The sequence below is a fragment of the Typha angustifolia genome, chromosome 15 (assembly GCF_048772165.1).
Source record: "Typha angustifolia cultivar Huaian chromosome 15, ASM4877216v1, whole genome shotgun sequence".
Taxonomy (NCBI): domain Eukaryota; kingdom Viridiplantae; phylum Streptophyta; class Magnoliopsida; order Poales; family Typhaceae; genus Typha; species Typha angustifolia.
Window position 1 is genome coordinate 4,032,675 of NC_133253.1, and position 24,894 is coordinate 4,057,568.

At 35.7% G+C, this 24,894-nt stretch overlaps 1 protein-coding gene across 3 annotated transcripts; it reads right to left on the reverse strand.

Annotated features, from left to right (window-relative positions):
- Positions 1–1,340: 1,340 nt before the first annotated feature.
- Positions 1,341–24,695, reverse strand: LOC140779131 (myosin-17-like). 3 transcript variants are annotated; one of them, XM_073124112.1, is made up of 67 exons: positions 24,404–24,695; positions 23,624–23,752; positions 21,872–22,015; positions 21,634–21,779; positions 21,395–21,551; positions 21,221–21,279; positions 20,906–21,065; positions 20,660–20,809; positions 20,436–20,572; positions 20,173–20,319; positions 19,939–20,040; positions 19,795–19,852; positions 19,573–19,674; positions 19,399–19,436; positions 19,066–19,192; positions 18,807–18,977; positions 16,426–16,557; positions 16,222–16,331; positions 16,064–16,124; positions 15,466–15,643; positions 15,081–15,286; positions 14,764–14,883; positions 14,570–14,668; positions 14,195–14,392; positions 13,432–13,557; positions 13,237–13,359; positions 13,022–13,147; positions 12,822–12,926; positions 11,389–11,451; positions 11,184–11,309; positions 10,968–11,093; positions 10,748–10,873; positions 10,529–10,654; positions 10,311–10,436; positions 10,095–10,220; positions 9,096–9,221; positions 8,884–9,009; positions 8,663–8,788; positions 8,449–8,574; positions 8,221–8,346; positions 8,008–8,133; positions 7,804–7,929; positions 7,588–7,713; positions 7,379–7,504; positions 6,468–6,593; positions 6,260–6,385; positions 6,040–6,165; positions 5,836–5,961; positions 5,616–5,741; positions 5,398–5,523; positions 5,242–5,304; positions 4,972–5,097; positions 4,747–4,886; positions 4,447–4,564; positions 4,331–4,351; positions 4,137–4,202; positions 3,845–4,015; positions 3,510–3,632; positions 3,190–3,384; positions 2,963–3,112; positions 2,807–2,877; positions 2,620–2,719; positions 2,494–2,550; positions 2,320–2,376; positions 2,153–2,233; positions 1,982–2,064; positions 1,341–1,883 (listed from the first exon to the last, which is right to left on the reverse strand). In XM_073124112.1, the coding sequence occupies exons 1-67, from the start codon at positions 24,404–24,406 to the stop codon at positions 1,748–1,750; spliced, it is 7,881 nt and encodes a 2,626-aa protein (XP_072980213.1). In that variant the 5' UTR covers positions 24,407–24,695; the 3' UTR covers positions 1,341–1,747. The 3 variants fall into 3 exon arrangements, with proteins under 3 accessions (XP_072980213.1, XP_072980212.1, XP_072980214.1); XM_073124111.1 differs by having other exon boundaries at positions 4,301–4,351; XM_073124113.1 differs by lacking the exons at positions 10,095–10,220; positions 10,311–10,436; positions 10,529–10,654; ... (2 more) ...; positions 11,184–11,309; positions 11,389–11,451 and having other exon boundaries at positions 4,301–4,351.
- Positions 24,696–24,894: the final 199 nt, after the last annotated feature.

Here is a 24,894-nt window from a genome sequence, read left to right on the forward strand (position 1 = left end):
TTTTTTCACCATTATCTTTATATAAAATATTTTTTGAGAAAGCGATTATATATATATATATATATATCATTTTTCAAGAGAGTGATTTATAAATTATTATATAATAAAATTGAAAGAGTTATGATCTTTATTTTACAATTCGGCCCTCCCCAACTTTTTATTTTTAATTTTAATTTCCTTTTTTCTTTGATTAACTCAAAGTTCCTTCTTTAAAAATTTTGCCTTCTATAAGATATCATAAATCTTTTCTGTAGGTTCAGCGTATTTTTTGTTATTCCATCTTATAGATTTGTTTTCATATCTTCAAGTGAGAACTGTTATTCGGCTCTACTGGTTTGTAAGTGTTCTTTGTTGATGATGGTTAAGCCAGCATAGCTATGTGGGATCTTTTGGAAGAGGGAACTCAAGGACGAGGATGCACCCTTTAAGGTCTGAGCTTCGTAATCCCACTTGCAAAGTTGAGGCTATAAAGTGCGAGTACAATGGAGCATTTGGGAGAGGGGATATATTTTGAGTGTTCTTTGCTTGAAGTGGTTCAAGGAATTGAGGAGAAGGTTGTGGCACAAGCTCAATAGAGGAAGCCTTGGAGGAGTTTTCTAGGATTGCCATCCCAAAAATCTCACTTTTGTTACTAAATCATTGAATTATGTACGTGTGCTTCACTGCCTAATCTACACTGTCATGGCTTAGCAATACTTTTGCTATATTTTATGTGATATTTTAAAGTTTGATATAATATTTATTTTAGTTCTGATGTTCATCAAGTAGTTTAAAATATCTCCTATTTTTCTTTACCTATGAAGTTTATATATATATTTATTTGGAATGAAAAAAAAAATCTTCGACTATGGATTGTTCCTTAAAAATAAAAAATAAGGTTATTCTGGGCAAAAATTCTCTCAAGATGTATCACAAAATGTTGACACTATTGTTGAAGGATAATTTGCAAATATTCCGCTTTGTAAGCGGTGGACCAAAAGTGATTTTCCTTGTAAATAACGGCTATCTTGGTGTTGCCAGAAAATAATAGACTGTCTATAATTCGGGGTGCCCATTGAGCTGGGTTCGGACTAAAAAAAATAAGCCTCCAACGGGAACAAAACCTCGAGCTGGGCCGGGCTTGAGGTAATTAGCCCAAGTAGTGGAAGTGGGATTGTGGGGGTGGAGGAAAGGAAGCCCAAAAATGAGAGACGTACGTATAGGAGGGAATACGAGGGGAAACTGGGAAGAGGAGGAAAACGTATGATCTGTATTACATACTATAAAGAGTCCCACGGGCCACGGTCATGTATATAGACAGCACATCAGATCCCACAGGTGATCTCTATCAGGAAAAAAAATTCAGATAATATGAGAGTGTATGTTACATCCAACAAATTTTGGGCACATAATAACTCAGACTCAATTACTATAACATCAAAATTTTAGATAACAAAACAAAGCTTAGCTTTAATGAGGGCTACTATTTGGTACTTTAATTACTTTACAATACAATGGAAAGCAGTAAACAGCTAAACTTGTACATGCAGAACCCACTGGAGTGACAAAAAAAAACCTGGGATTTTCTCAATAGTAGCTCATGGCTTATGACCCTAAATTAAAATACAAGAAAAACAAAAAGGGGGAAGAAAACAATCGATCAAACCAACAAAGAAAAGGAGAAACTAACGAATACGCTGGCCTGAGGAATAGAATCATATAGCATGTACATAATGGAACAACCGTATAAAAGTGAAGAGAGGACCAATTATGAGAATCCGTATTCCCTTCTCTTCAGCAAAAATGCAAAGCCTGGATTCTCACGGATAACTGAAGGTAAATCAGCATCCGCTATCTCAGTGTCTTTGACTGATTTGGACATGTCATCCACCGAAAATGGAATGCTGCATTCAACAAAACAAGAATGCATTTGTACTTTATTTTTCCGCGTGGTCTTGAATATAGAGTTGATCTTAAGCGTAATCTCTAAAGAAAGTTTAACCTGGAATCGTCATCCAACATAAAAGAACTGCTCACTCCATTATTTGACTCCTCAATCATCATCGCTCTCATGCCCGAGATGACCTGTATATAGAGGCAAACTTAGATAGGAATACATGGCACTTCAAAGAGAACGCATTCTTAAAGGAGATTCATTTAGTATATAACTTACATCTGATGAAATAGTATTTGTCCCATATTTGTCATCCCAATACATGGTACAGATTCTGTATAATTGTTGTACGCTGAGGACCTGAGAAAATTGCACAATCAATTAAGTTATCGGGGTAGTAACTAAATGAAAGAGTTTGATTATTTACTAGATGAAATGGTACATACTGGGGAAAGATCACTGATTATCTCGTTCAAAGACTTTGTGGGCTTTTGATGACTTGCCTGTTAAGTGGGAAGAGTGATTTATTGCTCAAGTAGTGTTAGATTAATAATAAAGTGACTTAGTTTCATTACAAGAATATTCAGTTAAATTTGGTGTGCAGAATAATCACGACATACCAAGAACCCGACAGCCTGCCTGATATGATTTAACTGAACCAAGGCCGAACCTGCATACTGTATCCAAATAAGTATTAGCTAACAGCCTTCAGAATGAATTTCTTGAAATATAGAATAGATGTTAACTTCTTCAGTTGCACCGTAGCACCAACGTTCCAACTCATCCAGTCCAGCTTTAACATACACCCCATTGCTAAATGAACAGCACTCACGCCTCATAAGAAGGCTACAGGACAGAAAAGAGTATTACCCTAGTCTTAACACAAAAGTATCTAATTACTATGGAGATGTAAGGTAGGGGATAAACACGTACCTGTTAAATAATTGGACATTAATATATGAGAATATTTGGGTAAACACATTGCGGACTAAAATAGGAGGAACCTGAAATGTTGAAGGCATTAAAATGTTGAATTTAATTCTATCTCGAGGACTATAAAAATATGGGATTTATTACTTTAGGGCTTACATAATTGGCTCTTAGTATCTTCAAGTGGTTGGTTAAACTCTTTACAATGCTCTGCCAGCTTGCGGTCAAAGTTTGTTGGCCAAAGGCGCTCGCATGCGACTGCGATCTTCTTAATGATCTTACACGGGATATTCTTGGTGCCTGCAAATTCTGCAAAATTTGACAAATTTCTCAAGAAAGCTGTAAATACTTGTGGATCCTTCTGTCATTGGGACCTATGGCAATACCTGGATGCACGAACTAAGCAATGGAGATATCTCTTTCTTGAGGTTGTCTCTTATGATCCCGTATATCTTTTCAAGGAGATCTGTAAGTTGCTGCTTGAAGACCTGAGCTGGATATTTGGCTTCAAATTTGTGCAAGTTGCTTAGTCGACCACTACGAAAAGGAAGCTCAGTGCTTTGAGGTGAAACTCCAATTCCCTTGCATAGTAAAAGGAGGTTAGTGGCAGCTGAATATACATATGCATATACATATCTACATATGTATATATAGTTCTTACGCACTAACAGAAGGAGAACTTTTATGCTCTTGAGACATTCCCTACCATAGAAGCTGAAGATCTCAGCCGTTGTAGAGAGCCACCCACTTTCATCGTCCGTTGCAAGAGCAGCAACAATATAGATGAATTGGATAGCCAATATGCTAATATAGCAATATTACTCTGGGCCTTCAAAGAGAAGTCAATTTATATTGTTTCAGTATCAAGAGGCAGATAGTGGCCTTTTATACATTAGCTCGAAAGAAGTATTGCATTATTGAGATTAATTGATAAAATGTATTCCAAGTTCAGTAAGCAAAAGGTGAAGCGTCGATTTTTAATCAATGCCGCGATTAGATATCAAAGACAAATTTCCGCACTAAGGAAAGAATGTTTGATACCTCTATTGCCAAGGTTATTGTTTGAATTATTCTGTCAAAGACACTAGTCCTTTCAACTTCAAATGATCCCCATTGAAGGAGACATTTGTATATGAGACAAGCAGCAACAGGTTTACCACCAGAGAACCCAAGATCTTTAGAAATGCAACTGATCAACAAGTCTTGGTTTTCCTGCAGTAGTAAATTCAGGGAAGATGATAAATGGCTAAAAGGATCATATACAGTTTCTTGAGAATTACATGTGACATTGATATAGACTTTCTTTCAGTGTGTTGTGGGGGGATGGATATACCTGCTGCATCCCATTAATTGATCCTTTTGATTTCTCCTCTGTTTCAAAGTCTCTAGGAGTTGTATCCTACAATTGTTTTTCATGGCAAGAGAGTATCGAAACATTATATTGGCTTTCTAGATGTAGCAAACCAAAAATGAATAGAACCAATTGATTGAACTTACAAAAGAAGATTTAGTTTTGTCATTTGGTACCTTTCCATTCTCTGAAGTTTTCTGTTAAGACAAAATATACCAGCTTGTATCCATAAATATAGATCAGCAAGAACAGCACATAGGAATAAAAAGAAGTCCCTATAATATACAAATACCTGGGTATTTGTTGCCTTAGGACGTGCAGCTGATGATTTAGCAGTTGGTGAAGGTGAGATTGCCTGCTGACGAAGTAATTCATTCTCTGACTCCAAATTGGAGGCTTGTTCTTGCATCCTGTGTTAATGAAGGAAAGATGAAAACTGTTACCTCAATTTAAGAAGGATAAAGATTAGGATTTAGAATTATAGTTGGTGCCCCACAATTTAATTTATCTAGGTGACAAGTAATCCAGCATGAAAACTTGGATAATTGTAAAGAAAAACGAAAATAATAATGTTAAAGTACAACAAAAAAACCTTTCTATAGTATTTTGAAGCTGATCAATTTTACTCTCTGCATCTTCAGATTTCTTGAGTAACTGTACATTTCTCTGTTGAGCTTCGGCAAGTGCTTTCTTTGTTGTATCAGTTGCTTGTCTTTCTGAGAGCAACGAAACCTGCCATGATAGCAAGTTGTTGATGAGCACAAACATATTTGTAACATGCCTTTGATAGTTTTGCTCCTATTTAGTCCAGCCTTACTTGAAGTTGATTGATTTTTCTTTCGGCATTTTCAAATTTCTCGTGTAATCTTTTTTTTTGTGCCAGAGCTTCAGCGAGTTCTCTCTTGGCTGCATCAGTTGATTGTCTTTCTGATAGCAACATATCCTGTCATGATAGCAAGATGTTGACAAGAATCACTATAATCATGCCATGAGAAGTTTATTTTTAGTTATTTTCAACTATTCGTTGAAGTTGAAAACAGTTTCTTGCAGCACATTCAAATTTCTCAGATGATTCTTTATTTCTCACCTGAGCTATGGCAAGTGCTTTCTTGGCTGCATCGGTTGCTTGTCTTTCTATGAGAAACAAAGCCTATCATGGAAGTAAGAAGTTAATATTAATCACCTTATTCTATTGGTGCCTTATCCTGATAGATCTGCTTTTATTCTGTTGGTTCAGCCTTACTTGAAGGTGCTCAATTTTTCTCTCAGCATCTTCAGATCTTCTAATTAATTCCCTATTTCTCTCCCAAGCTTCAGCAAGTTCTTTCTTGGCTGCACCAGTTGATTGTCTTTCTGATAGGAACAAAGCCTGTCATGATAGCAAGTGTTAATAAATAATAAGCATCATTAGCTCATGCCTTCTCTTGATAACTTATTCTTATTTAATTAATTCAGTCTTACTTGAAGCTCATCAATTTTCTTCTGAGCATATTCAAATTTCAAACGTGCTTCTTCATTTCTTTCATGAGTTTCAGCAAGTGCCTTCTTGGCTGCATCTGTTGCTTGGCTTTCTGAAGTCAGCAAAGCCTATGATAATAGCAAGGAGTCCATAAGCATCACCATGTTTCATATCAATGTCTTGACATGATAGATAACTCTTCTGTAGTCAGTTCAAACTTACTTGAAGTTGATCAATTTTTCTCTCGTTGTTTTCAGATTTCTTGAGTAGTTCGTTATTTCTCTCCAGAGCTTCAGAAAGATCTTTCTTAGCTGCATCAGTTGATTGTCTTTCTGATAGAAATAAAGCCTGTCATGATAGCAAGGTGTTGAAGTAAATTTATGCCTTACATAAAAGGTTACTTTTATTTAGTTAGTTCAGTCGTACTTGAAGCTCGTCAGTTTTTCTCTCAGCATCTTCTGATTTCTTGAGTAATTCTTTGTTTCTCTCATTAGCTTCAGCAAGGGTTTTCCTGGCTTCATCAGTTTCTTGTCTTTCTGATAGCAATAAAGCCTAACATGATAGTAAGGAATTAATGAGCATCACCTTATTCATCATTAATGCCTTTCTTGATAGTTTAGCTATTTTGCAAGTAGTGCAGCCTTACCTGAAGCTGCCCAATTTTTCTCTCAGCATCTTCATATTTGTTAGTTATTTCTTCATTTCTCTCCTGAGCTTCAGAAAGTTCTTTCTTGTCTGTCTCATTTGATTGCCTTTCTAACAATAATAAAGTCTGTCATGATAATAAGAGTTAATAAGCATCTCCATGTTCATGACTTATCTCGATAGATCACTCTCGCTTAGTTCAGTCTTACTTGAAGCTCAGCAATTTTTCTCCCAGCATCTTCAGATTTCATTCGTGATTCTTCATTTCTCTCATTAGCTTCATCAAGCGCTTTTTTGGCTGCATCAGTTGCTTGTCTTTCTGAGAGTAACAAACCCTGTCATGAACGAGATATTCATAAGCATCATTATAAGCATGCCGTAACTTGAGATTAATGCTCAGGTAGTTAGTGCACACCCTTACACTGTATCATTATTATATTGAGACTCATTGTAGAATCTTTTATTTTAGACCGGTCAAGATAACAAGCTCGGGACTTATTCATGGATTTGCGATTCGAAATGGTTGTAAGAACTTTAATCCAATTCCAAATTCCAAATTATGTTTATATTTTATGATGTAGATTTTAGCTCCCAATGCCTAAATAAAAGGTTGTTACAAGTACAGAACAAAATCCTCCTACTCTCCCAAAGTCCTAATACTTTCTTTTATTGTTGCCTGTCATCTTCCCATTTCTGCAAGATATTCTACTTTATTCAAGGGAAGAAAAAGAATAATATTTATTTACTTAAGCAATCTTAGTTAAGTAAAATAGTTATCAAAATAGTCAGTTAATTTATTCACTAAATAAAATACTTGCAAAAAGGGATCAATGAAATGAGCTACATGTGAAAGAGGAAATTCAACCCCTTCTCAACATGGGAAGGAAACTGCAATATGTCACCTCTACTTGACCTAGATCTACAGGCTTCTAGATATTTGTTTCTATCAGCTAAATTTCTCTTTTAGCTCTGATTTATGCATTGAGCAGGTAATATTAGATCAATTCTTATAGTGAGATGGTTGTCGATGATAGCAAGATGTTGGCAGCAGCAGTAGCCTGTTTATGACAATAACAACCTGCCATGGGAGAGTTTACTTGTTTAGTTAGTTTTGTCTTACTTGAAGCTCATCAATTTTTCTGTCAGCATCTTCTGATTTCTCGAGTAATTCTTTGTTTCTGACATTAGCTTCAGCAAGTGCTTTCTTGGCTTCATCAGTTGACTGTTTTTCTGAAAGAACCAAGGCCTGTCAGGACAGCATGGTGTTGATAAGCATTTCTATATCAAATCTTTGAGAGAATAGCTCTTATTGAGTTAATTCAGTCTTACTTGAAGCTGAAGAAAGTTTCTCACAGCAAAGTCAAATTTATCATATGATTCTTTATTTCTCTCTTGAGCTTCGGCCAGTGATTGTTTGGCTGCATCAGTTGCTTGTCTTTCTAGGAGCAACATACCCTACCATGATAGGACGATATAAATAAGCATCACCTTATTATAAATACCTTATATTGATAATAAGCACTTCTGCAGTTAGTTCCCCCTTACTTTAAGCTGTTCGGTTTTTCTCTCAGCATCTTCAGATTTCTTAGTTAATTCTTTATTTCTATCCTGAGCTTCAGCAAGTTCTTTCTTTGCTGCATCAGTTGATTGTCTTTCTGATAGCAACTGAACCTGTCACGATAGCAAGGCATTAATAAACATCACCAAATTCATGATAGTATGATTTTTAATTAGTTAGTTCAGTTTTACTTGAAGCTCATCAATTTTTCTCTCAGCATCTTCTGATTTCTTTAGTAGTTCTCCAATTCTCTCTGCAGATTTAGAAAGCTCTTTCTTGGTTGCATCATTTGACTGTCTCTCTGATAGAAATAGGGTCTGCAATGATAACATGGTGTCAGTAAGCATCACAATATTCATGTCTTATCTTGATATATTATTCTTATTCAGTAACTCCAGTCTTACTTGAATCTCATCAATTTTTCTCTCAGCATCTTCAAATTTCACTCGTGATTCCTTAATTCTCTCCTGAGCTTCAGCAAGAGCTTTCTTGGTTTCATCAGTTGTTTCTCTTTCCGAGAACAACAAAGCCTATCATGAATGCAAGGAATTAAAACTTAAAAAGAAATCACCTTATTCATTACTAAGCCTTGCCGTAATAAATTAGATCTTCTATAATGGGTTCAGCCTTACTTCAAGTTGATCAATTTTTCTCTTCGCATCTTCAGATTTCATAAGTAATTCTTCGTTTCTGAGCTGAGTTTCAGCAAGTTCTTTCTTGGCTGCATCAGTAGATTGTCTTTCTGATAGAAATAGAGTCTGTCATGATAGCAAGGTGTTAATAAGCATCACAAAATCAATCCCTTATCCTAGGAGATTACCCTTTTCTTAATTAGTTCAGTCTTACTTGAAGCTCATCAGCTTTTCTCTCAGCATCTTCTGATTTCTCAAGTAATTCTTTGTTTCTCTCGCAAGCTTTAGCAAGTTCTGTACTGGCTTCAGCAGTTGCTTGTTTTTCTGACTGCAACAAAGCCTATCATGATAGTAGGGAGTTAATAAGCATCACCTTGTTCATTATTAATAAATCATCTTGATACATTAACTCATCAACAGTCTGTCCAGTCTTACTTGAAGCTGCTCAATTTTTCTCTCAGCGTCTTCAGATTTCTTAATTAGTTGCTCATTTATCTCCTGAGCTTCAGTAAGTTCTTTCTTGATCGCATCAGTTGATTCTCTTTCTGATTGGAGGAGAGCCTGTCATGATAGCAAAGTTCAATTAGCATCAAAATGCGCATGCTTTATCCTGATAGATTACTCTTATTTGCTCAGTTCAGCCCTACTTGAAGCTCATCAATTTTTCTCTCAGCATCTTCAAATTTGACACGTGATTCTTCAATTCTCTCCTGAGCTTCAGCAAGTGCTTCGTTGGCCACATCAGTTGCTTGTCTTTCTGAGAGTAGCAAAGCCTGTCATGATAGCAACATGTTAATAAGCATCACTGAAATCATGCCTTAAATTGATAAATTAGCTCCTAAGTAGTCAGTTCACCCTCCCATGTGATCTGACTTATACTGAGATTAGGTGCAAAAATTTTATTGCAGACTGGTAAAATATAAGCAGCTTCACAGCTCTACCTTCATGGACTTCGAATTTCACATGGTTGTAACTGGTAAAGACTTCAGCTCCATTTAAACTTCAAAATATTTTATGCTTTTATAATGTTGATTTTATATCCCAATACCTACATACAGATTTGCCCCTGCTACAAATACAAAATAAAAACCTCTTTGTACTTTCTACTAGTGTTGCCTGTCATCTCTCGCATCTTTCTACCACCCCTCTTCTCCCAAATCTTCTACTTTACATAATGGATGACAATCTTGAATTCTTAAGTCTTAGCATTTCTAAACATCAACAATTTTCCTTATTATGGAAGAGAACATTCAAAATAGTCAATTAACTAATTAATTGAACCAAATACCTACAAAAATGGATCAATGGAATGACACTACATGTGAGAGAAAATTTTACTCTTCAACTAGGAAAGAAGCTGCTTTTTGTATCTGTAATTAACCTAGATCTCACATACTTAGAGCTGATTATTTCTATTAGTTAAAAGTTCTCTGGTTCTAATTACTGCAGCCACCAGCTTATACTAAATGAATTATAGTCGAGAGCTTGTCAATGATAGAAAGATTTTGGATGAATCAGTACTCAGTAGTCCGTCTGTATGAGTCTATGATAGTAAAGTAGCCTGTGGTAACAGTATGGTGATAGGTAACATCATCATATATGCGCTAGCTTGAGAGATGACTCCTATATAGTTAGTTCAGTCGTACTTGAAGATCATCAACTTTTCTCTCAGCATCTTTTGATTTCTCAAGTAATTCTTTGTTTCTGAGATGAGCTTCAGCAAGTGCTTTCCTGGCTTCATCAGTTGATTGTCTTTCTGATAGAATCAAAGCCTGTCAAGACTCAAGATATCATGGTGTTGATAAGCATCAATTCAATCATGCCTTCAGAGATTAGTTCTTCTTTAGTCAATTCAGTCTTACTTGAAGCTGAAGAAAATTAGTCGCAGCATATTCAAATTTCTCATATGACTCTCTATTTCTCCCTTGAGCTTCAGAAAGTGCTTTGTTGGCAGCCTCAGTAGCTTGTCTTTCTAAGAACAGCAAGCCCTACCATAATAGTGAGACATTAATTAGCATTCACCCTATTCATTAGATGCCTTATATTATAGATTACCATTATGGAGTTAGTCCAGCCTTACTTGTAATTGCTCAATTTTTCTCTCACCATCTTCATATTTGCTAACTAATCCTTTGTTCCTCTCCTGAGCTTCAGAAATTTCTTTCTTGGCTGCATCATTTAACTCTCTTTCTGATAGGAACAGAGCCTGTCATGGTTGCAACTTGCAAGGTATTAATAAACATCACAAACTTCATGCCTTATCTCGATAGACTACTCTAACTCAGTAGTTCATTCTTACTTGAAGCTCATCAATTTTTCTCTCAGCAACTTCGTATTTTAAATGTGATTCTTTATTTCTCTCCTCAGCTTCACCAAGTGCTTTTTTGGCTGCATCAGTAGCTTGTCTTTCGGAGAGCAACAAAGCCTATCATGATAGTACAAAGTTAATAAGCACTACCTTATTCAGTAATAATGAATTATCTTCATCGACTACTCATAGTTAGTCAATTTTGGCTTACTTGAAGCTGAACAATTTTTGTCTCAGTATCTTCCGATTTCTGAAGTAATTCTTTATTTCTTTCCTCAGATTTAGCAAGTTCTTTCTTGGCTGCATCACTTGATTGTCTTTCTGATAGAAACAGAGCCTGTCATCATGATAGCATGGTTTTGATAAGCAGCATTATGCTAATCCCTCAGCTTTGTATGACATTCTGATTTATTTAGTTTAGTCTTACGTGAAGCTCATTAAATTTTCTGTCAGCATCTTCAGATTTCATACGTGATGCTTCATTTCTCTCTTGAGCTTCAGCAAGTTCTTTCTTGGCTTCATCAGTTTCTTGTCTTTCTGAGAGCAACAAAGCCTAGCATGATGCGGAGTGAGTTAATAAGCACCACCTTACTTCCGTAATAATTAGTTCTTGTCTGGTTAGTTTAGCTTACTTGGAGCTCATCAATTTTTCTCTCGGCATCTTCAGATTTCCCAAGTAATTCTTCATTTGTCTTCTGAGATTCAGCAAGTTCATTTTTACTAAGTCAGTTGATTGTTTTTCTAATAAAAGTAGTGCCTGTCACGATAGTAATGTGTTAATAAGAATTACCAAAATCATGCTTTATCTTGAGGAGATTACTCTTATTTAGTTAGTTCAGTCTTACTTGAAGCTCATCATCCCCTCAGCATTTTCTGATTTCTCAAATAATTCTTTGTTTCTCACATGAGCTCTCTTGGCTTCCTCAGTTGCTTGTCGCTCTGAGAGCAACAAAGCCTATCATGATAACTAGGTGATAATAAGCATCACTATTTTCATGTCTTAGGTTGTCAGAGTGCTCTTTGGTAATTAGTGACTTAGTTCACCCTTTTACTGAATCTGTATTGTGCTGAGATTTATGCAGAATATTTTACATAGACTGTAATGATGAGCAAATAGTTATTCATGAACTTGGAATTTGAAATGGTTCGAAGAACAATTTCAAGTTTAACACATGTTTGTCTTTTTGTAGTAAGAGTTTAGCTCCCAATATCTACATATAGGTCTGCCACTGTTAGAAATTACAGAATAAAAGCATCTCAATTTCTTTCAGTTATTGCCGGACATCTCTCCCTTCTTTCTCTTATCCAGATTTTCTACTTTATGCTGGGAGGGCAGAGTTGAGATAGTTCAGAAAATAGCGGTCAAAATCATGAACTCACTTAAAAGGTTCTTGTGGGAGTCGATCTACATTTTACAGTATCAACCAACGAAATGAGGCCACATGTGGAAGGGGAAATTCTAGTCCTCAACAAGGAAACAAACCTGCAAGTTTTCATTTCTAAATTCTAATTGACCTCGATCTACATGCTTTTAGCTGCTTGTCTTGCCTCTGATTTGTGAATCCATCAGCTAATACTAGACCAAGTATGTAGGGAAAAAGCCTATCAATTCAGAAAAGATGTTGGCGTAGCCAATTATTTTGATAGTAGCAAATCCTGTCATGGTAGCAAGATACCGAAAAGCATAAATGTGCACTATCTTAATGCCCTATCTTGACATCTGCTTAAAATGCATCTTTAATAAAAATCAATGTTGTTGTATGCATTATGCAATCTTATGAAAAGATTGAAATAACTGGACATGTCTAACATATTTTCAGATCCAATTCAAAATTTTACTTGGGAAATATTAGACTATTAGTTTGCAAAGAAAGAAGCGGTAGCAAACAAAGTTCAGCAAGAATTCAGTAGAGAGAAGGAAGAAGTGCCTTGAGGGCCAATCAATGAGAAAAAAGCCAAATAAGCCAGATAAATGATTGGTAGTGAAAAATCTAAATCATATAAAGAAATGGTACGCCAAAATAAAAGATAGTTTTATACTTTTATGTACTAAGTCTAGTCTTACTTGAAGCTCATCAATTTTTCTTTCAGCATCTTCTGCTTTCTCAAGTAATTTTTCAAGTGCTTCCCTGGATTCATCAGTTGCTTGTCTTTCTGAGCGCAATGAAATCTATCATAATAACAAGCTGCTGATAAGAATCTTTATATTTACTATTAGTGCCTTGTCTTGATGAATTAGTTCTTATGTGGTTAGTTTAGTCTTACTTGAAGTTCATCAACTTTTCTCTCAGAATCTTCAAATTTCTTAAGTAACTCTTCAATTCTCTCGCGAGTTTCAGCAAGTTCTTTCTTTGCTATGTCAGTTGATTGTCTTTCTGCTAGAAAAAGACCCTGTCAAGGTAGCAAGGTGTTAATAAGCAACACCAAAATTATACTTAATCTTTGATATGTCAATTATTATATAATCAGTTCAGACTTACTTGAATCTCATCAATTTTTCTCTCAGCATCTTCAGATTTCTTAAGAAATTCTTCATTTCTCTCCTGAGCTTCAGCAAGTTCTTTCTTCGCCTCCTCAGTTAGTTGTCCTTCTGATAACTGAACCTGTCATGACAGCAAGGGCATGATAAGATCATTATCTTCATTAGCTGTCTTATTCAATTAGTTCAGACTCACTTCAAGCTCATGATATTTTCTCTCAGCCTCTTCTGATTTTTGAAGCAGTTCTTCATTTCTCTCCTGAGCTTCAGCAAGTTCTGTTTTGGCCGCATCAGTAGCTTGTCTTTCTGAGAGTAACAAACCCTGTCATGATAGCGAAATGTATACAAGCATTAAGCATCCGCATACTCATGCCTTAACACTATAGATTAGCTCTTAGCTTCTTAGGTAAATAGTTCATCTATCTAGTTTGCCATCAACTGTATCTGTTTTATTTAGGATTTGTTTAGAACCTAGTATTTAGACTAGTAAGCATAAGCAGCTTGTCATTTGTTTGTAGACTTGGATATAGTTATATAACCTTTAGCTCCCAATACCGACATACACGCTATTCCTCCCATCTCTCCCATCCTCCCAAATTTTCCACTTTATCAGTACACGTAAAATGATGTTACTTATCATGGAAAATAGTGGTAAAAATAATCAATCAACTGGTTCATTAATTAAAATACTTTCAAGATGTCTCTCTGAGTCAGCTAACGCTCAATAGTATCAGTAGATGGAACAAGGCTTGTGAAAATACTTTTTCCATGTCAAACAGCTCTTTAATTCAATATGTTTGATTTACTAAGATTTACTTACTTTTAACTGATTGTTCCTACCAGTTAGAAATTTATCTTTGATTTATCCATCCACTGGCATATATTAGAGCAATACTTAAAGTAATTTTAGCATATAAAAGAATGGGATTAAGTAATTAACTGAATTAAAGAGGACATACCTCCAGTTTTTCAATTTCAGCCATTAATGAATTAACCTTTTCTGTATCTTGAACAAATACAGGGACTTCTTGTGCTGCTAGAGGTGCTTCTCTTTCTTTGATAATCACGGCACTTGCTTCTGCTACTTGGAGTTCCATCTCGTGCAACATATCCCGTAGGTTGGCAATTTCTTGTGCTTTTGTCTCCTCCAGGTCTGTCTGCAAATTGGAATCAACTTAGACCTTAGCCTTCAAAGATTACTACATCTATCTGCATGCTCTAGCTGTTCATGGCATATTTGGCAGGTTATACATTTGAGATGACTATAGTGGAGAGGGGATTCCAGCATCAAGCATATTTAATAAGAGAAATCCAACATAAGAAACAGTAATTACTCTTAATTGTTTCTCCAGCTCTAACAGTGAAGTTAGTTCTTCCACGCGTTTCTCGAGTTTGTCTTTTGCATCTTTGAGGGCTCCTGTTTCTCTTGCAGCCTGTATAAAAGTTTAAATATGTACACCATTTCGCAACCCCATTACAGAACACAAAGTGCATCAGAAACAGATAAAAGCAAGGAAAGAGAGATTACCATTTTAAGCTTTCTGAGCTCTTTTGTTGCAAGCCTTCGCCTCCAAGCACACTGATAAGTAAGTGTTGCTTTCTTCAGATCCTGATAATATGAATGATCTCTGTGACAACGCCATTGAGCCTGCATGCAGGAAAGGTCTAACATTAGAGTTATAACTTATAATTCACATAAAATATGGAAATGCCAATTACGTGAAAATATAGGGCATATAATATGAATTAAGCCATGATTAATGGAAAAACAAAGATGGGCTCTACCAATACCCTTTCCATTAGGAAGTCAAGTCGCAGCATTCTGATATGGAGAGAAAATGTTACCTGGACATGGGTTGCTGCTCTAGTTTGCTTTCTAAATCCAAGTTCTTTGCGAGCATCCATTGCCCTTAAGCCTGTCTGCAAAGTAACTGCAGATGATTGGAGTCGTGAATAAGATTTCCAGGCAAAATATCGACGCATATTTTTCTGAATTTTCACTGCTGCTGCTTCCTGTCTCATGTGAGCAAACAACTTACAGGCCAATCTTCCTGCAGATAATGAAACAGGCATAATCTCATGGATTTGTAGATTGTTCCCTTATAAAATGTTACAGAAATGCCAGCACTATGGCACTTTCTAAAGATAGCCAGGCCAACAAAAAGGCCGCACTGTTTAGGCTAACCTATGTCAAGTTTTTCAGTTCATGTATCCACCTATAGGACTTTACCTCTCCATTGAGATTGCATAACTATAGACAGTCTCCTCAGTTTAAGGAACTCCTTGCGAGCAATATGTGTACGAACTTGTCTCTGGACAATTCTGGCTGCTCTTCCTAGTACCTCTGTTCTTCTGGCATCTAGTTCAGCCATCTGGCCAGCTCTCAAGAACACCTTAGTTTTCCCTATCTAAGATGAGAAACCATGCAGACAGAATGTAAGATTAAGGATTACTGGAATCAGAATAACTTGCAAAGAAATAACTCGAACTGACTCAAAATACAACCATAAAAGCGACAAAATAAATCTAGAGAAGTTCTGTGGAAGAGTACAAGATTATTCATGTGCATTCATTTTAGGGATGTTGCTTCGGAGTACTTAATTGTGAATCAATCTCTAAGAATAATATGTAATGAGATATATGGGACAAATCTCACTCCTCATCTTAAAGACCTTATCAACTCTTATATATCCTATAGAGGAACATGTCCCATGTCTAGCCTTCTTCCTTCGCATCAAATTTTGTGAAAGAGGAAAAAGGACAAATTACTTCTACAGATAATACAAGAGATAAATTTAATCAGTTGATGTCTTCATAACATGGCTTACCTGGTAACCTATTAGCCCTACTTTATCCAGAATCTTTTGGCACGCAATCTTCTCATCATAGCTATTCAGAAACAAAGAAAGACCATTTAAAATCACACAAAATGAAAGGTAGAAATTGAAACCCCAGTGAAATTTAATTTTCCACATTAAAGACTTACTTTCCTTCTAAAAATTCTGGGGCAAGAACTTTAAAACGATGAATAAACTCTCGAAATGTTTTTCTTGTAGGATATCCAGCACAGCTGATTCTAATTGCTTCAAGAACACCCTGTAAGTATGACGGGATTTGTTTCCTTAGAAAATTATTCAAGAACTATTTGTACAAAAAGATGAAGCAAATAAAGACATGATTGGATGCTTACATTACAGCGTAGTTGTTGGGAAATGTTGAACTTCTCAAATATTGAAGGCTTCAGGAGATTATTAGGCTTCACACATCTAATATAATGAGGTTCCGTGGAGTTCAAAGTGTCCATGAGAGATTGAAGTTGCATCTAATATTTGTTTCCAAACCATGAGTAAAGCAAACAATGCTATATTAAAATTGAAAATTTGAAATCATATTTTATGAAACAGGAGAATGGATAATTTAAATTGTCATGAGACAATGTGTTCACATTTACACAGTAAAAAATTCATAATTTCAGTGGATGCAACTTGTACATCAAGCCAAAGAAGTGAAAATACAGCAAAATGTCATTGCAGATAGAGTTAAAGCGATTAATTGCAGTGTACATTAATGCAACTGTGACATAATTATATCATCTTATGATCTTGGAGATAAAAAAATAAAAAGTAAACGGGCTAGAGTAGGCTACCAACTTTCTGTTAATCTTTTTCAAAAGATTTTATTTAACACTTTTGTGGCCATTGAAAGTATCTTGAGATTCATACAAGTTCATCCCAATGTGATCATTTTCGAGGCAATTTTAAGCAGTGAAATAAGTGGGCATGATTCACATGATTTCAGCCAAGACCTAAATTATGGTCATAAATAGACCAAAAGAGTGGATATCCATGGAAAACCACTAGCAAGCATAAAGATTTGTGAAAGTAGAGGCTTGATGTTTATGAGTGCCTCAGCTTTGTCACGTCCTCTCTCTCTCTCTATGCACCTTAGATACTTATCAATAGGAAACAACTTGATGCATATCCACTAATTTCTTTAGGACAATTGTACAGTTTTATGTTCATTATTCATGCTCCTTCCGAGATTCCCTAGAGAAAGTCCAACTGGATTTCAATATATCATAGCTAACACAGTAAGACTAGGTATCATATGTGTAAGATTTTATTTGTACTTATAAAAATGACAAATTGTGATTCAAAAATTATGTAACCTGTCTAAATTTTATATATGAGCAAATGCACAAGCTATGATAAATTATGAGATGTTTAATGAAAAATAGTAAAATGAAAGGTCAATTTTAAAATCAAAGTATTCGAACGATTTTGAAATCATCATTGAAGTGCTCAAATGTTGTCATAACGATTAGAGTGGTATAAAAAAAATATCAAAAGGCATTAGAACAACTACTTTACATTCAACTATCCACTCTGTCATTCAGACGCATCTTGGTAACCATTCGGATTTATAGAGGAGCATTTTTAGACATTCAAACGTAGTCTGATAGTCATTCGGAGTTACAGAGACATTTTTCCAGATTTAAGTTAGGCCATTTGAAAGAGGCACTTTTGCATTTGAACGAGATCACAAATTTTCATGAAATTTGCTAATTCGTGAAATTTGTTTAGAGATCTGTTTGCCTTATCTCTAAGAAAATTCATAAAAAAAATTTAAGAGTTATTTATCTCATCTCTAAAAGAATTGATAGAGAATATCTAAAATAATATTCTACTTTATCTCTAAGAGAATCCATAAAAGACTTTTTGAAGAATATTCTATCTTATCTCTAAGAGATATACAAAAGAAGATTAAACTAGCCCTACTAAAGCCATCTATTATATCTTTAGATTATCTTTTGGAGGTTATTAAAGATTACTTCCCGACTTTAGACAGAATGTACCAAATCTTTCTCATCTCAATATATCTACATTAGATCTAGAAGAACTATATCTAGAGGATCAACTTCGATGGCCATTGAAGTATAAAAACCTATCAGGGAAAGTGTTGTATCATGGGATTTAACAAGCAAGGTTGGTACAGATTAGATTGTGGAGATCGATGAGTAATCTATAAGCTTCTTATCAACTATTGCAGCTGCTATAGGTTTTAGTAATTTGTTTCAATCGGGGTTGGATCCGTGGTTTTTTATCCAATTTTGGGTTTTTCCATCTAAAAATCTTTGTGTTTGAGATTGTCTTTTCATGCTTTATTTTCTACATATAATTATTGGTAGTGTATAATAGATTCCATCTCCTAGGGAATTTATTATATTTTTCAATTGGTATGATAACATACTTAAAGATTCACGTTATTTTTTCAATATGCAAAATAGGCTTTTTATAGATATGAGATCAAATTACTATTAGTAGCAGGACAACCCTAAACCTTAAATACAAGTAAAAATAAACACTTGTAAATAGTTCCATTTTAAAGTTGATCTTCAATAACAACTTAAAATGCTAATGCTAGTAATCTGAAATATAAAAGTACATAAGCAAAAGTAGAGGATAATGAGATAAGAAAAGGATTTCATGATTTTTAAAGAGAATTATTGCATTAAATTAATTTCGAGAAGAAACTAATAAAAGGAGTAGCAACATTGTACAAGCATCTGACCTTAAAGCGTGTCCCAATTGAAGAGAATTTTGAAGACTTTGAGGACTCCTCTGGAAGTGGTGGAAACAAACCTGCTACAAAGGAGCATTCAGAAGCATTGAGTAATTCCTGATGTTCAGCCACTACATAGTCCTTATTTTTGTCCAGGAAATAATCAGCCTGATATGTTACCTGCAGAAAGTATGGATATTAGTTTTTATTGACCCGAATAAATTACATGACTGAAACAGATTGTTAGAAGTTGTTAACAAACGCTTACGTCCCCTGCATAATGTGAGATCGTAAAATCAGTACGAGAAAGCTTTGGTTTGCTAAAACGCTTGTGGTTCTTAAATGTTTGATACATTTTCTGAGCAAATGTCTCATGTGTTGCCCTAGGAAACATGCTGAAAGACAAAAATAAGAAACAATTATTAAGCTTGGTCAGTAGTTGCAATTAATAAAATTATCATTATTTAAATCAAATTACATGGCAAATTGTCGTAATCAAGTTATTAGCTAATACTATCAGTCAGTCACAACAGGTTAAAAAGCTTGGAGGAATAGACAAAGGAAAAACAAGAAGAGTGAAGCAATGTAATTTACCACTTACCAGGCTTCATCAAGAAGTGCAATAACACCGCCTGGTTTCTGCACAAAAGAGAAAAATAACAGAACTAGGAAGCGTGTCATCCATATTGCATTAAAAGTTGGATATAGAGATTGAGAGAATAAGCATATCCATATATCACAATGGAGACCATATAAAAACAAATGAACTGTCTACCTTCTCAATCAAGTCGAGCACATCTGTATTATCAACAAATTCAATATAACTCCAGCTAATCTCCTCCCTTGTATACTCTTCCTGCTCCATTTTGAAAACGTGCTGACAACACAAAAATACATGTAAATGTTTCTTCTTTTGGTATAGAATACAGGCAAATTCTAAATCGAATTGACAACTTCCAGAATCATAGACAAATATAAAGCTCATGTTCAGGCATACCTGGTTAAAATGCTGTTGTAGTTTTTCATTTGTAAAGTTAATGCATAATTGTTCAAAACTGTTCACCATAGATGATAAAGTTAGATCACAAAATAGGGTTAATTATTATTCGTTTATTAGAAAAAATATATATTGATGGCTTACCTATTGGTTTTGAAACTCTCAAAGCCATAGATATCAAGAACTCCTATCAATTGCTTAGAATTTGGGTCCTGCCCAATTGTCATATTAATTTTCTGTACCAGCCTGTAGAGAGTACAATCAGGCACATTCATTCTTGCTTTGTATGAACAATAATGAAATAAGTCAATAACTATAGAATAATATGGAACCACATTAATCGATTCAATCAGAACAAAGGACATGTGAAGTCTTTACCAATCAAATAATCGGGAATAAATTGTTTTTGCTAATCCATCCCTGGTGACAAGTGCAGAAGCAGGATCAAGTGCCCTATTAATAACTTCTTCTCGTGTTACTATTAATCGTGTAATCAGTGCTTTTTCCAGTTTCTTGCAGTCACACCTGCAATAAGCATTAGGTAAGACATGTTTGTCATAGAAAGAACTAGGAGCATTTACTTTCAGAAACAAGTTGGGAAAAACAAATGCAGTACAGATCCAAAAAGAAATTGGCCATACATTAATAGTTCTGCTGTCGTTTCAAGATGGAACCTTGACTTCTCATCCTTTATTATAGATGAATCTGCCTCTTTCCCCTTCGCAAAATCAACATTTCCAAGATGCAGTATGGAAGCTACAACCCTGAATATAGCCTCCTGAAATATTAATATATCATTTGAAAACAATTATTTATTTTAGAAACAAGTATTACCTTATGATTAAAAGAGACAGAAGTTGCTAACCTGTTCTTGCTCACTGATTCCAACTATATCCATGGCCCTTCTGGTTTCTAGATATTCATAAGCATCATCTATCCTCTCCACTTCAATACAGGTGGACTGGTTTAGATAATGAAATGATTTGGGGTCTGCCAATTTGAACTTCTTGAGATCCTGCCAATTAGATGAATTCCATTTGAGATGGTGTTGTGTGGTGAAAAAGATAAATGCTAGAAGGCCCAAGAGTGAGCGCTAGTCAGCATAATATACCTCAGGAGGTGCAGCACAAAGAAAGTAAAAGCAATGGTAGTTTCTTTCAGGACTATTGATTTGGCAAACACGAGACCTTTCAAGCAAGTAGGTTCTAACAGCAGCACCAGATATCTTTCCATGGTCATCAAATTGGATCTCAACGAACTTACCAAACCGACTTCACCAAAATATCAAAGATGACATGAGAAAAATCCACAAGTTAACTGGAGATAATCAAGCAGGATTAAACAACTATTATTTTAACTTTTATTAGTCTAATCAAAGTACACAATAAAAGAAAAGTATGACGAATATGATATAGGAATGGCTTACCTAGAGTTGTTGTTCCGGACAGTTTTTGCATTCCCAAAGGCTTCAAGAACTGGATTAGACTGAATTAAGAACCAGAACAGATCAATCAAACAAAACCTCTCTCTAGACATCAAGGAAAAGAATAATAGTGGTACTTAGGATTTACATAAAATTAAGAAAAGTTCCCTAACTTACTTCTAGAACTTGCTGCTCAACAGACCTTCCTTCAGTTCCAGATCGTCCACCCAAGAATGCAAGATATCTCATGAGCATCTTTGTTGCTTCAGTTTTACCGGCACCACTTTCACCACTCACCAAAATGGAGTTGTTTTTCCCCTCATGTATCATCGCCCTATTATCTTATTCATGTACTCATTTAGAAACAGGTTCAAGTACACCAACTTGTGAGTCATGAATGACATATAAGAGATCACCTGTAAGCAGCTTCTGCAATTGCAAAACAGTGAGGACTCAGCTCTCCAATTTCTGCACCTTTATACCGTTCCATAGTCTCTTGGCTAACAAGATGAGGCAACCTTTGAAATGGGTTTATTGCAATCAAAATGTTGCCGGTGTATGTCTGCATATGCCAGAGAATATTCTCAACACAGTTTATGCAAATTTCAGTAGTACTCCCTTAAGCATCAACGGAATCTGAAATAACCAACTCACATAAATTTCATTCTGTGCAAACCGGACAGCCAGGTTTTCTAGAACACCAGGTTCATGCAAGTATGATAATTTTGTCATGTCATCTACTCCTCCTGGCGGAGCTTCTGTATCTTTTGGAAACACCTTTGATACATCTGCAACAACCTATGATGAAAAATCAAATAGGACCAGTGTCAACATCTACATACTTCTGAACAAACTTTCATAGTAGAAGTACTAAAATACCAGAGTCGCATTTTCTATTTTTAGGAATTTGAGATCTATTTACAGTAACCCGGTCGTAATAACATAATCTATCTCAAATTCATACCCATTTGGTGCAATTATACCTAGTCAAAAATTTAATTGTATAGATTTTAAATAGCACTAAACTGGTAAGAGGGTCAACCTTATTGTCAAAAGGAACAACCCGCATGCAAACCCATACTAAATTGTTGAGGACAAAATGTATTATCTTTAACTACAACTATTGCTAGACATACATAGTAGGCCCTTTTCAAAGACAGAAGTGCCGATCTTCCATAATTTGCCCTATGAACTTTTGCTTCCTCTAGTTTCTGTTAGTTAACCAATTAACCTAAAGGATCAAGCTGTAACATAACAGACCAACAATGCATTACATGCCCCCTCACATGCAGCCGTCATAGATTATACATATACAAATGAAAGACACGACGATATGCGACCCCTCCACACTACATCAAAATAGAAAATAAAAATTTAGTATAAATCAGGCTAAAACAAGGCTTGAACTCATGACCCTCTAGAAAATCTGGCTTGTTATCATGTTAGATAATCAATTAACTGAAAAGCTTAAGTTGTTACATGCTAGACTAGCTATGCATAATTGCATATCATAACTTTATGGCTTTAACAATTTCAAACATGATTTTAAATAGCAAATATTGACCACATATGTATCCCACCCGCATATGGGTTTACATACTGCATATACAGATATGCCCTGTGCAACCCGACTGCCTGAATATGTGGCTACCTTTTCGAACAATGATCCAACATCTCAAATCATCTGGAAAACATATTGCAAGAAAATCACTCATTTTCTTTTAGATATGGAAATTACATCATAGACAAGCTCGAGGAAATTGGAGAAGTCATGAAAGGGAGTCCTAGGTAACCGGCACAGTTCAAATGGTTAGATATATATAGTTAAGGACCTGATAAAATTAACACGCTAGTATCCTAATGTATTTGTAGTTCATTGGTAATAACGACAAAGGATCCATGGTGTTTTTACGAGAAGTATCTGTAAATGTATGTATATATGCAAACATATACTGTCCATTTAAATGTATGCATGCGTGTCTGTATATACATTGCAGTTGTGCACTATGCCCTTAACAGCATTCCCTTTCTTGCTAATTCACTTTTTAATGTATTCTTTAGTTGCAGAGGACTGTTGGCAGAGTGAATTTAGGTTATTTGGTGTGCAGGGAGGCAGAGAACTTTATGTGCCTACTGATCATTGTTGTCTAGTCTCCTCATCTGTGAGAGGATATCAAATGTTCTCCACCAAATCTACTAGTTTCTCTTTGACCCCACATAAGTGTCTATAGTCTAGCTCTTTGTTGACCGTATTAGAAAATAAGAAACATGATCAACTTCTGCCAGGATAAGTAAATACATCACTTTGAAAAAAGGTTGTTCTGCATTCAGGAAGCAACACAGTCAAGATTTATGAAACTCTGATCTGTAGTATAAACAATATCATGTCAGTAGTTGAAACCATACCGTTTTCCCAGTGGTTGTATTCACATGGACTTCATGATTAGTAACCTGGAAAACCTCTCCATCAATCCAAGCTAAAACTGGATCTTCAACCCATACATGAGAACCTACAACAATGTTAACTGGGGTTCCCTGCACAGTAAGTTAGTGTTAGTAAGTTTCATCGTTCATGAATATAAAACATCTTGGTACTTCAGAAATATCCCATCTATAGGCGTCAGTTGGATGTTTTGATAGGGAAAAAGTGCCTTTAATTGGATATATATATTATACCATCTTCAATCAAATTAGAATTGCTCTTCTTTAGAAAACTGTTTGCATCAGCAAGCATAACTTTACATTCAATAAATGTGCAATAATCATTTTCTGGTGAACAACTTATATGTGTAATAATCAGTCCTAATATTAGAAAAGTTACCCCTATAAATTCCCTAATTCTGAGTACGATGCAATTAATCTACATCCGCAACCGCCAATACTTAATTAACTGAAACCAAGTTCTACCGTGATACTACTACTCCAAGGCAGAGGACTAGAAAAAAAAATATTCCGGTATACACGCAGCACCCTACAAGAGAAACCAAATCGCAACTAAAACTTCCCTAACAGCATTAGAAGAACAAAGAAATTTCGCAGATGAACTTATCATTATTGCGAGTCCTCGATCTCATAGTCTAAAAATTGATTAAAATTCGATAAACCCTGATTCTTATTCCGATCGACAATTTACATCCAAGACAACGCACAATGCAGCTCTAAGACAGAGAAATTAGATGCGTTTACCATCGATTATAAAATGAAGAGCAGGCGATCGCGATCGCGATCGACGACGGGTACGATTCGATCGCCACTGATGCGTTTGGATCCGGGATCAGAGAGAGAAGTGTGAGGAGGGAGTCGATGGGATTCTCGCGACGATTCGGCCTGGCCTCCCTCCTTGGCTCTCTCTCTCTCTCTCTCTCTCTCTCTCTCTCTCTCTCTCTCTCTCTCTCTCTCTCCCTTCTTGATCTCGTCTTCCCTTCTCTCTCTTTTGATCGCTTCCGGTCTATTCCTCTCATAGTAATGGAAGAGGGTAGCGTGCGCTGGAGACTTAGTGGGTTGCACACCAGCGGCGCGCGTAAGCTCTTCGTCTTCTAAACGGGAACGAAGACGTCAAGGGGAATTCAAATAATTCCCTGCGAGTTTATGGTTCGCTGTTGGGCGATTATTTTTGCATGGGAAAATGGCGTCCGACGGACAGCTGGCAGCACATGGTTCGACCACCTTGGTTCGGA